General features: G+C 44.1%; 1 protein-coding gene across 1 annotated transcript in view; it reads left to right on the top strand.

Annotated features, from left to right (window-relative positions):
* Positions 1–826: 826 nt before the first annotated feature.
* LOC126991381 (fat-like cadherin-related tumor suppressor homolog) overlaps positions 827–20,467 on the top strand; it is a 33,153-nt gene continuing 13,512 nt past the window's right edge. Inside the window, exons 1-4 of the mRNA XM_050850133.1 lie at positions 827–1,294; positions 5,010–5,149; positions 14,687–14,940; positions 15,059–15,203. Coding sequence (XP_050706090.1) covers positions 1,117–1,294; positions 5,010–5,149; positions 14,687–14,940; positions 15,059–15,203 — 717 coding nt within the window. The 5' untranslated portion in view covers positions 827–1,116. The remainder of the gene's footprint in view (positions 1,295–5,009; positions 5,150–14,686; positions 14,941–15,058; positions 15,204–20,467) is intronic.

Genomic DNA, 20,467 nt, shown 5'->3' with positions numbered 1-20,467 from the left:
AACCATTTCCAAAGGCCGAAGAGAAGGTTCATCGGGTTCTAATGAGTGTTTTTAGTTCCATAGTACAGATGATGGGTCAGACTACCACCAGGCTCATAAAACTACCCCTGGAAATGACCAAAACTCCTGCGAAAGCCTTGTCAAATACATGTGTCAGGTCGCCGGAATATGTAAGAATATGGCCCTCCCTGAGTTACACACCCACATTTGATGAGGATTTTGTAGAGGTTGCTGTTGGTATTCCCATGGGTAGTTTTATGAGCCTAGTGATAGTTTGACAAGGCTTCTGCACCATGAACCAAAAGCCAACTCATTAGAACCCAATTAATCTCCTTTTCGGCTCTTGGAAATACTTGTGAGAACTGAAATCGTGTGAGAATACTGACGTGAATCTGTTTGTCTCACTCACACACCTTCCCTTCCTCCTCCTCCTCCCCTTCAGAGCCTGGAAATACTTGTTGTGAGAGATAGAATCCCCCGGGAATATCTGACGTGAATCTGTTTGTCTCACTCACACACCTTCCCTTCCTCCTATTCCTCCCCTTCAGAGCCTGGACATCCTTGTTGAAGATAGAATCGTGGGAATATCTGACGTGAATTTGTTTGTCTCCATTTCACACCTCCCTCTCCTCCCCTGTCATCCCTGGAAATACTTGTGAAGATGCATCGCCTGAAAAATACGGGGGAATTTGTTTATTTCCCGTCAGAGATCCTGGATATTGGTTGTGAGAGCTGAAATCGCCCAGAATACGGACCTGAATTCCCTCCTCCTCACACCTCCTCTTCCTCCTCTTCCTCCCCGTCAGAGCCTGGAAATACTGTAACTTGTGAGATCTGAAATCGTGTGAGAATGCGGACGAGAACTCCCCTGCCTCCCTAACACCTCCCCCTCCCCTTCTTCTTCCCCGTCAGATCCTGGAAACACTTGTGAGAGATTGCATCGCCTGAATATACGGATGGAATTTGTTTATTTCTTCCCCGTCAGAGCCTGGAAATACTTGTGTGAGAGCTGAAACCGTCTGAGAGTATACGGACGAGAACTCCCTTGGCTCCCTAACACCTCCTCTTCCTCCTCCTCCTCAGATCCAGGTGAAGGACAACGGGGCGCCGCAGCTGATGGCCACCACGCGGGTCCTCGTGCGTGTGATGGACGTGCCCGAGGAGTCTCCCAACCCGCCGGTCCTGCAGCCGCCGCCCCCCGCCCACGTGATGGAGACGGACGCGCCGGGCCACCTGGTGTCCTTCATCAACGCTCGGGACCCGGATAACGACACCTTGTGGTACTACATCACAGGTGAGGGACATATAGGGTCGCATTCTTAACCCGGTAGCAGCGACGGGCCAAATTTGTGCCATGATGATACATAATCTGATCACAAATGCATTGATATATATTATGAAATGGTTTGTGTGAGGGGTGATTTTTTCTCATTTTTCTCGCTTGGAGGGACCATTAAGAAACTTGATCCCCGCTGCTACCGGGTTAAACATTTCGGAGCCCAAGCATATCTATTTGACAAGACTTTCGTAGGAGTTGTGGGCATTTCCAGGAGTAGTGTTATGACCCTGGTGTTACGTTGACCCTTCTTCTGTAACTTGATCCTAAAAAAAACGCTCATTAGAACCTGACTGATCTCCTTTTTGGCCTTTGGAAATTATTGATGTGAGAACCGAAAGCGTCAAGCAATACCGGTCGGAGGCCCTTGCTGATTTTGCTGCATTCCTATTCATACGGAGATGTGCACCGCCGCCACGCGCAGCTATTGCCTGTGCTCCCAACTGTACCTTTAGTCACCGCTTCTCCTCGTCTTGGTAGCCGGTACGAGTACAGGAACAGTGACCAGACGAACTGTTTACACTGGTCACAGAATGGCTGACTTTTTTTTTTTGTTGTTGTTGTTGTTAGATCAGTATTTTTTTTAAAGGGAAATCCTTAGAAGAGTGACGTTTAGTTCTAGGTAATGATTTTCTCACTTTGTTTCCTTTGATAACGTGTTTTCTCTAATGGCCAGAATAACTTTTTTTTTCGCCTCTTTTTTTCTCGCTACAGAATGGCGACCGTAAGTTTTGGGTTGTATTAGTGATTTGAGGGAAAAACAATACCTACTAAGTAAGAGTTACCTAGTCACGTTTATTTCAAGGATGTGATTTGCTCGCTTCATTTCCTCAGCTAAACTGTTTTTCTACCGGTCAGAGTAACTTCTTTTCACGCTACGGACTGGCTACCTCACTCAGGTTTAGGGTGTATCGGTGACTGGGGGGAAATTTTTACCTAGGACATGTCTCGCTCGCTTTGTTTTCTTTGCTAACGTATTTTTCTACCGGTCAGAGTAACCGTTTTTCACGCTACGGAATGGCTACCTCAGTCAAGTTTTGGGTGTGTAATGGCTACCTCAGTCAAGTTTTGGGTGTGTCAGTAACTGGGGGAAATAATACCAAGGACATGTCTCGCTCACTTCTTTGCTAACGTATTTTTCTAGCGGTCAGAGTAACCGTTTTTCACGCTACGGAATAGCGAACTCAGTCAAGTTTTGGGGTGAATCAGTAATTTTTGGGAAGAATAATACGTAGGATATGTTTCTCTGGCTTTGTTTTCTTTGTTAACGTGTTTTCTATCGTTCAGAGTAACTTTTTTTTTTACGCTACAGAATGGCTACCTCAGTGAAGTTTGGGGTGTGTCAGTAACTGGGGGAAAAATTATACCTAGGACACGTCTCGCTCGCTTCTTTGCTAACGTATTTTTCAATCAGTCAGAGTAACCGTTTTTTACCCTACAGAATGGCGAACTCAGTCAAGTTTTGGGGTGAATCAGTAATTTTGGGGAAGAATAATACGTAGGATATGTTTCTCTGGCTTTGTTTTCTTTTTTAACGTGTTTTCTACCGGTCAGAGTAACTTTTCTTTTACGCTACAGGATGGCGAACTCAGTCAAGCTTTGGGGTGAATCCGTAATTTTTGGGAAGAATTATACCTAGAATGTGTTTCGCTCGCTTTCTTTCCTTTGTTAACGTAATTTTCTACCGGTCAGAGTAACTGTTTTTTCACGCTACAGAATGGCGAACTCAATTTTTGGATTGAATCATTAATTTCGGGGAAGAATAATACCAAGGATATGTTTTGCTCGCTCCATTTCCTTTGCGAACGTGTTTTCTACTGGTCAGAATATCCGTTCATACGCAACAGAATGGCTAACTCATCTTTGGGGGTTGAATCAGTAAATTGGGAGAGGAAAATAATGCCTTAGAGTTAGTAACGTATATCTCTATGGTGATCTGTTGTGTTCGCTTCGTTTCCTTCGATTACGGTTGTGTCCCGTCTCCTGGGATCTGTTCCCTTCTCCTATAATTCCTTCCCCTTCTGTCTCTCTCCGGCATATGACCACAGATGTTGCGCCGACTAAACGAAACCTTCCAACTTTTCCTTCGATTACACGCTTTTCTACCGGTCAGCATAACTTTTTACCTTACAGAATGGCGAACTACGTCAAGTTTTGGGGCGAATCAGTAATTTGGGATAAGTTTTGCTTTCTTTTTTTTTTTCTCGTGGGTAGTAACTTTTTTTACGCTACAGAATCAGTAATTTGGGATAAGTTTTGCTCGCTTCATTTCTTTTTTCTCGTGGTAGAGTAACTTTTTTTTTACGCTACAGAATCAGTAATTTGGGATAAGTTTTGCTCGCTTCATTTCCTTTTTCTCGTGGGCAGAGTAACTTTTTTTTTACGCTACAGAATCAGTAATTTGGGGAAAAACAATACCCAGGATATATTTTGCTCGCCTCATTTCCTTTGCTAACGTATTTTTCTCGTGGGCAGATTAACCTTTTTTTTACGATTCAGAATGGCGAACTCAATCAAGTTTTGGGAATATCAGAACTGGGGGGAAAATGATACCTAGGATATGTGTTGCTCGCTTCATTTCCTTTGCTAACGTATCTTTCTCGCGGGCAGATTACATTTTTTTTTTTTTTACGCTACAGAATGGCGAACTATTTAATTTTTTTGGTATATCAGAACTGTGGGGAAAAAATGATACCTAGGATATGTGTTGCTCGCCTCATTACCTTTGCTAACGTATCTTTCTCGTAGGCAGATTAACTTTTTTTCTTTTTACGCTACAGAATGGCGAACTCAGTTAAGTTTTGGGTATATCAGAACTGGGGGGGAAAATAATACCCAAGACATGTCTCGGTCGCTCTGTTTTCTTTGCTAACGTATCTTTCTACCGGTCAGAGTAGCTTTTCTTTTTACGCTACAGAATGGCGAACTCTAGTTTTGGATTGAATCACTAATTTGGGGGAAGAATAATACCAAGAATATGTTTCGCTCGCTTCATTTCCTTGGCTAACGTGTTCTCCACTGGTCAGAATATCAGTTTTTACGGTACAGAATGGCTAAGTCGGTCAAGTTTTGGGGTGAATCAGTAAATAGGGTGAAAATAATACCTATAAAGAGTTAGTAACGTTTATTGGGTATGCGGCGGCTGAGTGGTAGCGTGCTGGGCCCACATTCATCGCGTGATGGACGACGCGAGTTCGAATCCCCACGCTACCACCTCGGATTTTTCAGTCACCGCCGAGTGGCTTAAAACTACCCACATGCTGTCCTGAAGACCACCCATCAACCCGGACTCTAGAGGAAACCGTCCAAGTGAATCAAGAACGAGTTCAGGGGGGCAGCATGAGCCAAGATAAGATGGCGCCACTATAAACACCTGCCAGCGCCAATACGGGCTGGGGCCGACTTCCATCCAGGCCCCTCAAGCAGGCCTACTGGCGCTATAGGCGTAGACGTAAAAATAAAAAAAAGATCTGCGGTGATCTGTTTTTTTCGCTACATTACCTTTGACACGTTTTTCTATTGGTACACTACAGAATGGCTAACTCATTTTTGTTTTGTTTTGTTTTTATGGTTGCATAAATACTTTTTGGGGGAAATCATACCCAAGGAATTGCTTCTACGATATGTTTTGCTCGCTTCCTTCCCTTTGCTAATGTGTCTTTCTCGCGGGCAGAGGGTGACGAGAGCGGCCGGTTCAGCATGGGCGTGGACTCTGGCCTGGTGAGCCTGGCCCGCCGCCTGGACCACGAGGAGCAGCACCACTACGCCCTCACCGTCACGGCCACAGACGGCGTCCACACCGCCGCCACCAAGGTCAGTGTGCGAGAGAGAGAGAGAGAGAGAGAGAGAGAGAGAGAGAGAGAGAGAGAGAGAGAGAGAGAGAGAGAGAGAGAACACAAAGAAACACAAAGGAAGAACAAACAACAGCAGACCTGCTGGTCCTTACGAGGCTGTTTGTGACAAGCTACACTAACTATCTAATCAAAGGCGGAAGATGAAGGACACCAAAGGCGAAGGCTCCTCCCCACCCCCCTCATCCCTCCAGCCAAAGCTGGCAGGAAAGGAAAAAGAACCATGCAGCATGGAAAAACTGCATGGAATTTATGTAGGAAAGAGGAACATAAGAACATAAGAACATAAGAACGCAGGAGTCTGCAAGAGGCCGGTAGGCCTGTACGAGGCAGCTCCTTTGACCCTAAGCTCCCGTGTATCTAACCCCACCTAATATCGCTGTCCATGAATTTATCTAGTCTATTTTTGAATGTGACAATTGTATTGGCACTCACCACATGACTGCTAAGCCTATTCCACTCATCCACAACCCTATTAGTAAACCAATTTTTGCCTATGTCCCTGTTGAATCTGAATTTATCCAGTTTAAACCCGTTACTTCGTGTCCTACCCGGTTCTCTTACCAACAAAACCTTATGAATGTCTCCCTTATTAAAGCCCTTCATCCATTTATAAACCTTGATCATGTCTCCACGCACCCTTCGCCTTTCTAGAGAATGCAAGTTTAACTGTTTGAGTCTTTCCTCGTATGGCAAGTTTCTCAACCCCTGAATCATCTTAGTCATCCTCCTCTGCACCGATTCTAACATTTTGATATCCATTCTATAGTAGGGTGACCAGAACTGAACCGCATAGTCAAGATGAGGTCTAACTAATGCTAAATATAGTTTGAGGAAGACTTCGGGGCTTCTGTTGCTTACGCTCCTTGAAATAAATCCCAGTACCCTATTAGCTCGATTTCTAGCTTGAATGCATTGTGCCCTTGGACGGAGATCAGAGCTCACTAAGAACCCTAAATCCCTCTCGCACCCAGACCTACTTATGAGAGTGTCATTTAAGCAATAGTTATGTGAGGGGTTGTTCCTACCTACACTCAGAATACTGCACTTCCCTACATTGAACTCCATCTGCCATTTATCCGCCCAGTCATATAATCTGTTGAGTTCACCTTGGAGAATACTAGCGTCCTGATCCGACTCAATTACTCTACCGATCTTGGTATCATCTGCAAATTTACTAACATCACTACTAATTCCTGTGTCTAAGTCATTGATATAAATAATAAACAAAAGTGGACCTAATACCGACCCTTGTGGGACCCCACTCGTAACACATCCCCAGTCAGATCTTTTACCATTGATTTGCACTCGTTGGTTCCTATTGCTAAGCCACGCCTTGACCCAGTTCAAAACTTTACCCTCTACTCCGTGAGCCTGTAATTTAAGCAACAGTCGTTGGTGAGGAACTTTGTCAAACGCTTTACTAAAATCAAGATAGATTACATCATAATTTTCATCTCTGTCAACCGCCTCAAATACTTTATTGTAGAAGGACAAGAGATTGGTGAGGCATGACCTACCTTTTGTGAACCCATGCTGCGAGTCGTGAATTAAGCTATGTTTCTCTAAATGCTCCCGAATGTTCCTGGCTATTATGGACTCCAGCATCTTCCCTATAACCGATGTTAAGCTAATTGGGCGATAGTTTGAAGCAACTGACCTGTCCCCTTGTTAAAAATCGGCGTCACATTAGCTACTTTCCATAGGATCGTCAAATATCTAGTATTTACCGACATCTTAAAGATGTCGGTTAGTGGGTCACTGATTATATCACCTAGCTCCTTTAATACCCTCGGAAATATCCCGTCAGGTCCTGGCGACTTGTTCTTCTTAAGCTTATCTATCTCATCCTGAACTACTTGCCTGGTAATGATTATATCCCTCAATTTATCGCCATCCCCGCCCTCGTACACCTGAACTCTTTCCGGTATATTCGTTCTATCCTCCGGTGTGACTACTGAAAGGAAGTAGTCGTTCAACAATGTGCTCATATTTTCGTAATTTTCTACTAGCTCCCCTGTGTTTGATTTCAGCGGTCCAATTTTCCCGTGTTTTTGTTCTATACATCTGAAAGAAGCCCTTAGGATTACTTTTCGCCTCATTTGCTACTTTGATCTCATAGTTCTTTTTTGCTATCCTGGTGTTTTTCTTAACTAATCTAGATAGTTCGACGTACCGGCCCGTGAGATGTGTTTCCCCATTCTTTATTTTCTGATAAATTCCCTTCTTTAACCCAATCTCGTGTTTAAGTCCACGAGTCATCCACTTAGGATCATTGTTTTCTTTTCTAAGTGTTCGCTGTGGTATATGCTGTTCTTGCCCCTCTACTATTACTCTAACTAAATTATTGTAAGACATTTCTACCTGGTTCTCCTGGCTCTCCAATCCGCAGTTCTGGCCCTCATGAATCCCTAAATTATCCCAGTTTACCCCTTCAAGATATCTTCGAAGCCCCTCGTAGTTTGCTCTTCTAAAATCTGGCACTAACACTGGGTTTGGTTCGCGGGTTACCGCCCAGTCTAAGCTAAAACGAACCGTTCTGTGATCACTATTTCCTAACTCTCCGCCCACCTCCAACTCACGTAGCAAGTTCCCATTATTGGTTAGGACTAAGTCTAATATGTTATCTCCTCTGGTAGGCTCAGTAACTACCTGCTTAAGGAAATTATCTTGTATAACTTCAAGAAAGTCCTCGGCTTCCAGGTCACCCACTAGATCTTCCCAGTCTATATTCCTATAATTAAAGTCCCCATTACGCAGACATTTCTACTCATACTGCCCTGCCAATCTCCTGTAGTAATATACTCGTGTCCTGCCTGTTAAGGTTGGGTGGCCTGTATATAACTCCTAGAGTTAGTTTTTCTTCCTTTGTAAACGTCCACCCAAACTGATTCTGAATCCATGTTAGTTTTTACTGAGTTGTTAAATAAAAATTTAATTGAGTATTTAACATATAGCGCAACTCCACCTACCTTTCTGACCCTTCTGTCTTTGTGAAACATCTGATAACCCGTTATTTCAAATTCTGACCTAAAATTTCTATTAGCAAAGTCTATCCATGTCTCAGTGATCGCTATTATGTCAAAATTTTCTGAACAAGCTTCACCCCTTAGTAAGTCTATCTTGTTTCTGAGGCTCCTGCTGTTAGTATAGAAGATTCTTAGCCCGTCCTCTGTTACTCCTCTAGAATTACTTCTAAGCTGCCTGGTTATATTATGAGCTAGATGTCCCCTCCCATTACTCCTCCCCCCCTCGCCTATACTAAAAAATCCCTCAGGGTACCAAGTGCTCGCTCAAGGGAGTCTGAGAGAGCCTCAACACCCTTGAACGTCAAGTGTATCCCGTCACGGGCGTAGAGGGCGTCGTTGCCAAAGAAGAGGTCCCAATTGTCAACGAACAGCCACCCATTGCGCTCGCAGTGCTCAGCAAGTCTGCTGTTCACTGCTATCGAAAGAACTACCATTACTGCTACCACTAACCGGGCGATAAAAGCGGACAAGGACACCAGTATTCGAAAGAACTTAACGTTATTACGACAATGAGTAATATCTTAGTTGCTGGTTGGATTCAAAATACTTGTCTAATCTATTCTTGAAGGCCGTAACTGTTGTACTATCAACGACATCACAGGGTAGAGAGCTCCAAACATTAACAACTCGATTGAAGAAGAAGTGTTTAGCTTCGTGCGACGAGAATCTTTTACCACTTATCTTCAAATTGTGATTTCTTCTTGTTCTATTTGATCGATCAATTGTAAAGTAATCTTCCGCATTAATATCACTGAATCCTTTAAACATTTTAAACACTTTTATTAGATCGCCTCGCATTCTTCGTTTTGATAGGCTGAATAAATTTACTTCTTTAAGCCTTTGTTCATATGATAAATTTCTCAACCTAGGAATCATCTTTGTTACTCTTCGTTGAACACTTTCCAACTTTTCTATGTCTTTTCTGTAATAGGGAGACCAAAACTGTACACAGTACTCTAGACGGGGTCGAACCAACGAATTATACAGTTTTAATATTACTTTTTCCGATTTATTATTAAAGACTCGTCCGATGAAGCCAACCAATTTGTTTGCAGTTTTAACTAGGTACCTCTGAACAATGCTGACCGGGCTTTAAATCGCTTGATATAGTGATTCCAAGATCCTTTTCTTTACTTACTGCAGAAAGTTGTTGGCCATTCATTACGTACCGAACGCGATTGTTATTTTTTCCAATGTGCAACACTTTACATAAATTTTGTCAACGTTAAATTTAATTTGCCATTGATTGGCCCAACGTGCAAGTCGATCTAGATCTGATTGTAAACTTCCTCGTCGAGTGTCGCAGTTACTTTACTAGCAATTTTTGTGTCATCAGCAAATTTTGATATTTTGCAAGTGAGCCCATCATCGATATCATTAACATAAATTAAGAAGAGCTTGGGGCCAAGCACTGATCCTTGAGGTACGCCGCTTCTGACATCGAGCCAGTTAGATGTAACACCGTTTAGAACTACTCTCTGTTTCCGCTCAGACAGCCAGTCCGCAAGCCAATAGTGAGAGACGAAAATATGTAATAAGAGATAGAATAGAGAGAGAGAGAGAGAGAGAGAGAGAGAGAGAGAGAGAGAGAGAGAGAGAGAGAGAGAGAGAGAGAGAGAGAGAGAGAGAGAGATGAAAATATGTAATAAGAGATAGAATAGAAAGACACGTAAATAGAGAAAAACAGAGAGAGAGAGAGAGAGAGAGAAAGAGAGAGAGAGAGAGAGAGAGAGAGAGAGAGAGAGAGGCTGTGTTTATAATTCTGAGCATCGTTTCTCTCTCTCTCTCTCTCTCTCTCAATAAGATACTCGCTAACTGTTAACTCTTGCCCCACCGTGTTGTATTCCATTGCTCCAGCACAGAGCACACAGCACAGAGCACACAAACAACGTGACTCACTCCCGCCCGTAAACTTTTATTTTTACGCCGTCAAAATTATAGTCTCATGATGTCATCGGCCGGCGAGCTGAATGCGGTGCGGCCTCTCCCTCCCTCTCTCTCTCTATGTTAACCCCGGCGCCGTAACAAAGTGAATTTAAAGTACAATATTTTTCATGGCAGCTAATATTGTTTGTAAATTGTTAAAGCACTTTGTGACATATGCAAATTCGGGGCGACGGTTGCTCTTTTGTTTTTCGAAAGCGACACAAAGGCAAAATGCACTGCCCAGCCTGCGGTGAACTGTGACTAACGACGAAGTGTAGAGTTTTTGCCTTATAAACTAACTCTCCCTCCAAACTGAGTGCTGATGTATAGGGGCTTGTACCCTAACCAGCATGCCTCCAAGGTTGGCATTATCAGACGCTTCCGCTTCTCACATCAGCAATTTCCAAAGGCTGAAAGGGAGATTAGTCGGGTTCTAATGAGTGTTCTTTTAAGCTCAATTAAGGTACAGAGGAAGGGTCAGACTACCACCAGCCACCGTGCGTCCAAGGTTGGTGTTCTCAGTCGCTTCCGCTTCTCACATCAGCATTTCCAAAGGCCAAAAGGGAGAGTAGTCGGGTTCTAATGAATGTTCTTTTAGGTTCATGTTACAGAGGAAGGGTCAGACTACCACCAGGGTCACAAAACTACCCCTGGATATGCTCAAAACTCCCTTGTCAAATATGTGAGCTTTGGTTCCATAATATTTAAGAGATCAGTTGTGTTCTAATAAGTGTTTTTAGGTTCATGATATAAAGGAAGGACCAAACTATCACCAGGGTCATTCCGCTTCGATCCTGTGGCGGTATTTTAGCTCGAAGGTCTTGTGATACTTTACCTTTATGACTCGCGAATATGTCCTCCAAGTTACGGGCGGGCGCGGTGTTCTCCCCGCGGAGCGATATGTCTCGATGGTGAGTAGTGTGTTTACCCTAAGTCTATATGCACCAAGTCAAGTCATGCGCAGGTTTGTGGGAGGAGACACGGCCGAGGCGTGGTTTACGCGTGACACTGCTTAGAGCACTACTAAAGGTTTCAGGGCCGTGTTCCCCTGTTTTAGATATAAAACTTTAACAAAGCGTCGGACAGGATGTTATTTTGGCAATGGATGTTTGAGACCCCGACCTAATGGGCAGAATTATGATTCATTATCCACATGTGACACCAAATCATATTTTTGCCCATTTGGTCGGGGTCTCAAACATCCACTGCCAAAATAACATCCTTGTCCGACGCTTTGTTAAAGTTTTATTTGCGAAAAACAGGGGAACACGGCCCCTGAAACCGTTAGTAGAGAATGTAGAAACAGGGATTTAGAGAAAACGAAGAAAGGCGGACTAATTTAAATCAATCACTTCATCATGCCCTCCCTCACATTCCACACCGCCGTTTGTAGGCAATGGAATTGCAGTCACGCAATAGCACAATAAAAATACATATTTTTTCGTCAGTGGCTTGCCTGAACGCGCTGTGAAAGGAGGCGAGAATGCATATCCAGAGTGCACACACGGCCCCAACTTTAGTCACCCCTGAACTGGCGGGTATTTTTTTTTTTTTAGCTTCAAGTGACGTCATCCCGCTGCTCCGCCCCAAAACCGCCTCCTGCGCGTACCGGTCGCAGTTTTGAAGCAGAGTGACTTGACTTGGTATATATAGACTTAGGGCCGTATTACTAAACATCTCGCCGCCCAAGTACACATATTTGACAAGGCTTTCGTATGAGTTTTGGGCATTTCCAGGAGTAGTTTTATGACCCTGGTGGTAGTGTGACCCTTCCTCTGTACCGTGAACTTAAAGAAACACTCATTAGAATTGAGTTGATCCCCTCTTTGACCTTTAGAAATACAGATGTGAGAAGCGAGTATGTCTTATAATACCGACCTAATTAGTGTTTACCGATGAGCGGAGGGGAGCGCGGGCCGTTGCATCGTAAAGCAGACTAATACCGCTGCAAGTTGTTATCACCGGGCCGTTTGCTGCCTCACGCTACTAGCGGCGGTATTCTCAGACGCTTCCACCTCTCACATCAGTCACTGCCAAAGGCCGAAAAGGAGATTTATATTGTTGTAAAGAGTGTTATTTAGGGTCATGGTGCAGAGGAAGGGTCAAACTACCACCAGGGACATAAAACTACTGATGGAAATGCCCTCAACTCCTACGAAAGCCTTGTCAATTGTGTGTGCATAGGGCATAGGCATAGCATAGGGCCCAGGGTCGCTATTCTCAGACCCCTCCGCCTCCACATCGGTCATTTCCAAAGGCCGAAAAGAAGATTTATATTGTTCTAATGAGTGTTTTTTTAGGCTCATTATACAGAGGAGGGGTCAAACTACCACCAGGTTCGTAAAAGTACCCCTGGAAATGCCCGCAGCTCCTCCGAAAGCCTTGTCAAATGTGTGCTTGGACGCCGAAATTTCTAAGTATAGGGCATAGTGAACCTATCCTCAGACGCTTCCGCCTTCACATCAGTCATTTCCAAAGGACGAAAAGGAGATTTATATGGTTCTAATGAGTGTTTTTTTAGGCTCATGGTGCAGAGGAAGGGTTAAACTCCCACCAGGTTCATAAAAGTATCCTTCCAAATGCTCAAACTACCACCAGGTTCATAAAAGTAGCCCTGGAAATGCCCGCAGCTCCTCCGAAAGCCTTGCCTGATACATGTGCTGGGTCGCCGGAATGTTTAAGAGTAAGGCCCCAGAGATGTTCAGATTGAAAGCGTCGCCAACTTTTAGTGATATCGAAAAAGTGGCTTATTGATCCGTAGGTTTCTTCATATTCTCCCGAGGATGCAGTATTAGATGGTAACGGTGGTGTTTTGTTTGTTCGTTTGTTTGTTTACAGCAAGGGAGACAGCTCAAGGGCAAAACAAAAAAGCAACAAAAGAAGCCCGCTAGGCGCTGCTCCAACAAGACGAGGCTGAGTAAGAGGCCAAAAGAGAGGTCAAAACGGTTGGACGAGTTTCCTCGCATCAAACACTCATCAGCCGCCTGTCAGATGAGCCAAATAATTATAAGCTGCGGATGACCAAGACTGTGGCTGCTATAGTTTGTACGCCTCGTCACGCTCGCATTGTGCACCTCAAGTGTTGTTTGATCTCTCTCTCTCTCATTTGATAAAGTCCCACATAAGCGTTTGATAAAGTCCCACATCATAAATTACTTTATAAATTAAAGCAAATAGGCATTGACGGTCAAGTAAACCAATGGATCGCGAATTGATTGAGCAACAGACAACAAAGAGTTGTGATTGACGGATTTAACTCAGAGTGGGCGCCGGTCACTAGTGGCGTCCCTCAGGGCTCGATTCTTGGCCCAGTGCTCTTCATTATTTACATCAACGACGTGGATGTTGGACTCAATAATCGCATTAGTAAATTTGCAGACGACACAAAGATTGGTAACTCGGTTCTCACTGACGAAGACAGGCAAAGCCTCTAAGAGGATTTGCACAAAATTTCAGCTTGGTCGGATAAATGGGAGATGCACTTTAACGTAGACAAGTGCCAGGTCCTTCAAGTTGGAACAAAAAATAAAAAGTTCGATTACGAAATACGCGGCGATAAACTCACAAGCGTTCAATGCGTTAAGGACCTGGGGATTAAAATCGCGTCAAACCTCAAATTCTCACATCAATGCATCGATGCAGCAAATAAAGCGAACAGAATGTTGGGCTTCATTAAAAGAAACTTTTTATTCAAGAATAAAGATGTAATACTTCCGCTCTACAATAGTTTAGTCAGACCCCACTTGGAATATGCGGTACAGTTTTGGTCTCCCCACCATGCAAAGGACATTGCTAAACTAGAAGGTGTTCAGCGTCGAGCAACAAAAATGATCCCTTCCTTGCGCAACAAATCCTACGAAGAAAGGCTTTCCACCCTTAACATGTTCTCTCTTGAGAAACGTCGCCTCCGAGGAAAACTGATCGAATATTTTAAAATACTTAATGGTTTCACGAATGTAGACAGAACAAAATTGTTTATGATCGATGACACTTTGTGAACGAGGAACAATGGCACAAAACTCAAATGTAGACAAGTAAACTCAGACTGCACCAAAATTTTCTTCACCAACGTTGTAGTGCGAGAATGGAATAAGCTCCCACCATCAGTGGTCCAGTGTAACACGATTGACTCCTTTAAAAACAAGCTTGACCGTCACTTACTTGAACTTAATATTAACTAGAGTAGAAAAGCAACGTTTTGGAGCCATCTGATTAATGTAAAATCACTTAGGTTTAAGGACAGACCACCTAGTCTGGACCATGGGGTCTGTGTGGTCTGATTTTCTATGTAAATCTATGTAAATCTCTCTCTCTCTCTCTCTCTCTCTCTCTCTCTCTCTCTCTCTCTCTCTCTCTCTCTCTCTCTCTCTCTCTCTCTCTCTCTCTCTCTCTCTCTCTCTCTCTCTCTCTCTCTCTCTCTCTCTCTCTCGTTATAGTTATAGTTATCTCTCCAACATTCCTTTCCACACAACACACCCTTCCCGTCAGCTGTCCGTCATTTCCCCCTTGGCTAACGTAACCACTTGGTGCCTCCCTTGCCGCAGCTCGTGGTGGAGGTGATGGACGCCAATGATCACCGCCCGGTGTTCAGCGCCAGGACCTACGAGGGTGCCGTGAGCGAGGACGTGGCGCCGGGGTCCACCGTGGTCACCCTGCAGTGCCGAGACAGGGACCAGTCACCCACGGCGTCCTCCGCGGTGTACTTCACGCTGCACCACGCCCAGGCCTTGGCGTCCCAGGGCCTCTTCACCGTGGACTCGTTCACTGGTGACCTCATCGTGGCCGAGCCCCTGGACAGGTCAGACGAGCAGCTGGCGTGTCAAGCTGCAAGAAACAAAGATGAATAGTCTTGCTGTCTGAGTATACTGAATGCAGTTATTGAACATGTGATAACCTTGAGGCTCATATCCACGTAGGGAGGTGTCCAGCGTCCACGAGCTGACCGTGAGCTGCAGGGACCGCGGCCGACAGGAGAACGCAGACTTGGCCCGCGTGTCCGTGACGGTGGAGGACGACAACGACCACGAGCCCGTCTTCCTGGAGCCCATGATCATCGCCAAGGTGAGTACACCAGCCTGCGGCGGCTCGTGCACCGCCGCCTCAACCGACACCAGTTACCTGACCTGTGAAATATCGCCGGAGTTGAAGAATACTTTTCGTAAGTATTACAGGAAGTTAATTAAAGCAACTACATCACTATTATACACAGAAAACGTATATATAGGCGATTCATATCTAATCCAGAGAAAAAAGTTTGTATATGACGAACGTTCCAACAAAATATTTGAATAATGGAACAATCTGATGAACTAAAGTCAAATGTATAGTTATTGTATGACGAGTCTCGTCCCGGCGCGTGCCTCACCGTGCCGTGGGGTGCGGGTCCGTAAACAGCCGTTGTCAATAGTCGTGTTTCACCTCCCGCCCAAATAACACAAGTCCAGCAAACAGAGGCCGCGCCAGGGGATGTATCGTTGCTCTCCCATCGGACCGAATCCTCCAAACTTACGACGCTCCTCTGGCCAGAACCGAACAATGATGACTAGTGTGTGTGTGTGTGTGTGTGTGTGTGTGTGTGTGTGTGTGAGAGAGAGAGAGAGAGAGAGAGAGAGAGAGAGAGAGAGAGAGAGAGAGAGAGAGAGAGAGAGAGAGAGAGAGAGAGAGAGAGAGAGAGAGAGAGAGAGAGAGAGAGAGAGAGACCCTAAATCAGTACCTTTCAGCTCCTTTCGAGACGTTTAAAAACGTAACCCATCTTCTTTTCTGAGTCATAACAACGAGTCAATATCCCGGCGGCTTAAATCACGGGAAGCTGCGGGAAACAAATAAGGGTTTAACCTCCCAAAGTTCGGCGGCGGGGAAAGGGGATTTGCAACGCCACTTAACTCCCTTGTAAACTTCACGAGCAGGCGGTGAAAAAGGACGAGGCGAGAGGCGGCCTTAAACAGCGGGGCGGCCTGAGAGGAGTAGCCATAAAGTTAGGAGCACGGTAAGAATAGCCATAAAAGTAGCGGCGAAAGACAGAGGAGCGGCAGGGCGGGGAGGAGGAGAGATCAAAGGCAGGAGCTTGAAGTGGGCGCTTCAGACGAACACCCTCTTACCCTACGAGGCTGAAGGGGGTGTGAGATGCAGTCCCGACAACCTACACGTACGGGGACGCTCCATAAAGGCGTGAACGAGGCTCTTTGGGGGGGTGAAGGAGGAGAGGAAAAGAGTAGGAGAAGAAGGAGGAGGTGGAAGAGGCACGTGAGATAGTTAGTGACGTTAAATTAGTGGACGTTTACGGAGCGATTAACTTCGTATAAATTGTTTAGTCCGTGATGAAAATACGTCAGAAAGAACGATGTGTTATGACGTGCTTTGGGCGTGATTGGCCTGTAATGGTAAGGAAGGAGAGTTTTATTATTATTATTATTATTATTATTATTATTATTATTATTATTATTATTATTATTATTATTATTATTATTATTCCTGTTGTTGTTTTTACTTGTAGTAGTAGTAGTAGTAGTAGTAGTAGTAGTAGTAATAGTAGTGGTAGTAGTAGTATGTTGTAGTAGTAGTAGTAGTAGTAAATAGATGTAGTAGCCTAGTTGTAGTAGTAGTCAATTGTTGTTGTTGTTGTTGTTCTTTTTCTTCTTCTTCTTCTTCTTTTAGTAATAGTAGGGATGGTTGTAGTAGTAGTAGTAGTAGTAGTAGTAGTAGTAGTAGTAGTAGTAGTAGTAGTAGTAGTAGTAGTAGTAGTATTTTTTGTCATTGTTACTATTATTAGCGTTGCCATTGTTGTTATTGCTATTATAATTAGTATCAGTATAATATTCTTGTCATTATTATTATTCATATTACTTGTGTTCATACTTTCAAAACTACTGCTTACATTATTATCGACGTTAGTGTCATTAATATAATTTTAACACTTTGTTTACTTCTGTTCTGATGCAATTACAATTATTACTCTCTCTCTCTCTCTCTCTCTCTCTCTCTCTCTCTCTCTCTCTCTCTCTCTCTCTCTCTCTCTCTCTCTCTCTCTCTCTCTCTCTCTCTCTCTCTCTCCTTCACACCGACCTCTCCTGTCTCTTCCCCACTCACCCTCTCTTCACACTATACGCCCATACCCCCGGCCCCCTCGCTCCCCACACCGCACCAACCGCCCCTTGGTTACGCTAACCTCTGTAACCTCGATGCCATGCTGACACTAACAAATCTCTCCACATCGCACTGATAATATCTCCATCCCAACACTCTCTCTCTCTCTCTCTCTCTCTCTCTCTCTCTCTCTCTCTCTCTCTCTCTCTCTCTCTCTCTCTCTCTCTCTCTCTCTCTCTCTCTCTTTCATCCTTTGAAAACAATGTGTCAGCCTATTATATTGATTATAATCCTATCTATATATCTGTCAATGTCGCTAAACTAATAGGAATATTAATATTAGTGTCATTCCACAGTAGATATCACTACTACTTTCAATCATAATCAATAATCAGTCATTATTACTACATGTACTACCAATATTCCTGTTGTCATTAATATCAATATCTATAATTTTATAAATGCTTGACCCTCCAAGCCAAAGAAGATGCTGCGTTTGTACAAAAGAAGATCACAGATGTATAAACTGTGCATGTGTTAAGGAGAAAAGACGCTGTACGAACTGTAAACAGAGCGACAGGTGCCAAAATCCCCTGGGCAGGGATCAGAGCAAGGAGGATAACGATGAAGCGCGACACCGCGGGGACAATGAGGGCCGCCGGGGAAGGAGTGAGCGGGGAGGGGGTCGGAGGAGCTGCTGCACAACCGCCACCTCTATATCCCCTCAACCGGTACCACCCTTCCATTGGCACCTCCAATGTTGCCACTACCAACACCACTACCACCACCCCCTCATCACTCTTCCTCTTCGACTGGACAGGGCGTGGCGGAGGTCGGGGGAAGCTTTTCTTGGAAGGGGCTAGCGGAGGGGGAAGCAACGAGGTGGGTGGATGACACATACCTTGAAGTTGTTGGGTGGTCTGCAAGAAATCTTTTTGAACCACCCAGATGTGGAGCCACGACATTTATCATCAAAGAAATTGTCACCCTGTTAAATAACTACATCCAGAACACACCACTGGCGCCCCTATCCCTGAAAATTGTATTCACTCTCCCCCATCTCTTCCTCCAAAAAGCACACCCAAAGACCAAACAAGCCGAAAATATCGAGGCATTAAGAAGGCGAGTTGCCTTGTGGCAAACTAACGAGTTAGATGCCCTCCTTGGAGAAGCCAGAGCCATACAGGAGAGGCTCCCCGGACGCATAAACCCGAACTGTATTATTGTTCGGCACCATTGGGTTAAAAGTGGTTGAAAAAGGCCGTAGAGTCATGTCATCATACATACTCAGTATCCATAATGGCCCCAAGACGCAGAAAACGATGCTTTTATGGATAACTAAGAAAACTGTGAGATTCTATGCTCAGCTTAAATAAACATAAGCTTTCACATTATATATGCAATTCTTAGTCTGACTATATAGAATTTCTCTCTCAGCTTAAGTTTTATTATTTCAGGATTTATTCATACACTACTTTTATTCTTTCTCTCTTTATTGTATATATGATTAGTTATGTAAAATGTATTAACAATAAATAACACTCTACTCTCTCCTCTAAATGTTCATCAGTTTTCCTCATGCGGTCAATTTCATCTTAAGCTTAGAAAAACGGGCAAACCTTCTTTATATTTACAAATACCACAGAAATCTGTAACCGACGCTCAAAAATTTTATTTCAATGCATGTACAATACTCCCTATCCTAGTGGCCACTCCCGTGTGACTTAGCATTAGCCACGTTCTGCGCAATATTTTGGGACAAATTTCGCGGTCGTTTTGGTTTTGGGTTTGGTAAGTGGCTCGGTCGTCGTCCCTTACCAAGATGGGCGGCACCACGGGGGTTTACTGGCCCTCTTCTTGCGATAGATGTTGGCTGGCATCGAATTTTTCCTCTGCCAGCTCCCTTATTGCAAAGGCCACTTCCAAAGGTCTGCAGTATGCTGTTCAGCTGATTCCCACTTTTCACAGTCTTTAACCGTCTCACAGCAGTACTGAGGGCTGCCGCAGTGTCACTGTTGGCATATTTTTCGACCACATTTTGGAATGTAGCTACAAACTCGCCAACATCTGGAGACTGGTGCGGATTTTCATCTTGATTCTCGACGTTCACTTCAGGAGGCATTAGCTGGATCTCTGTGCTTTCCTGGGATTCCTGAACAGGAGAAGCACAGGCAGTTTCTTCTTTTTCTAATGTTGGCTCCAACAGTCCTCTAAAAAAGCCTTCGGGTGGAACTTTCTCGTCGCCTACTGCCACTGACGCCAGCCACCGTCTGTTTTCAGTAGTGGCAGTGAAGACTTGGGGCAGGACCGTCATGCTGTAGTCTGCACAGGCAGCTTGATGTTTACACAAGGAACCATTTTCCCCTGCAGTACACTCACAAAATCCAGTCACAAGATCTACGTCGTACTGAAGGGATGGAGTAGACTGGCTCTGGACTCTGTACTTTCCGTTACCTTGGAAAGTAACCATTTCTAGAGGCAGTGTAGCCGTGCTTAATGATTTCACTCTCCGTCTGCCAAGCGCAACGTCCACCAGCCTCTTCTTCATGTAGCTGTCAAAGATTTCGGCCATGAAAATGATCAGCTGCGTTGCGTTGTATGCCTTGCATCTAAAAAAAAGAGAGAGAGAAAGAATAAATAGACAAGTAAGTAATGTTCTGCAAACACTTAAATGTTGATAAGGGGAAGCAACAGAATGCAACAGAATATTAGATTCAGGGGGGAACTTAATTATTAGAAAGGAAAATATGTTGTGTATGTGATTTACTGTAATGGAAACACTTGAATATAATAGGCAGTAATACCCTACTTACAATAATCACGGAAATCAAGAAAATTAAGGACATTGTCATCACTAGTAACGCAGATGAGTTTGTTGATGATGCGAAAATATGTAGAACAAAAAAAAAAAAAAGTAATAGAACACAGTCGAGCTTTACGAGAAGGCCTCCAATTGTACAACTAGTCAGTAAAATGGCAGTTTGAATTTCATGTTGATGTATGGTACTTATATTAATAAAACCAGCCATCACAAATAAGAAAGAAACATCCCTTGGCGCTTACCTATTAAGAACGACTTCCTTAATGATGCACATTGTTGCCTCACAGAAGTTGTTGGTGTGATGTCCACGTAGCACCGCACCTGCCCTGAACGTTATCGCCCACTCGTCACTCCTTTCCATCAGTGAGCCTAGATAGCTGAAATAAGAAAACAAAAATAGTTGTTAGACCTAAATACTGGG

Source organism: Eriocheir sinensis, unplaced genomic scaffold (assembly GCF_024679095.1).
Source record: "Eriocheir sinensis breed Jianghai 21 unplaced genomic scaffold, ASM2467909v1 Scaffold266, whole genome shotgun sequence".
Classification (NCBI taxonomy): Eukaryota; Metazoa; Arthropoda; class Malacostraca; order Decapoda; family Varunidae; genus Eriocheir; species Eriocheir sinensis.
This window is presented reverse-complemented; position numbering and strand designations above follow the sequence as displayed.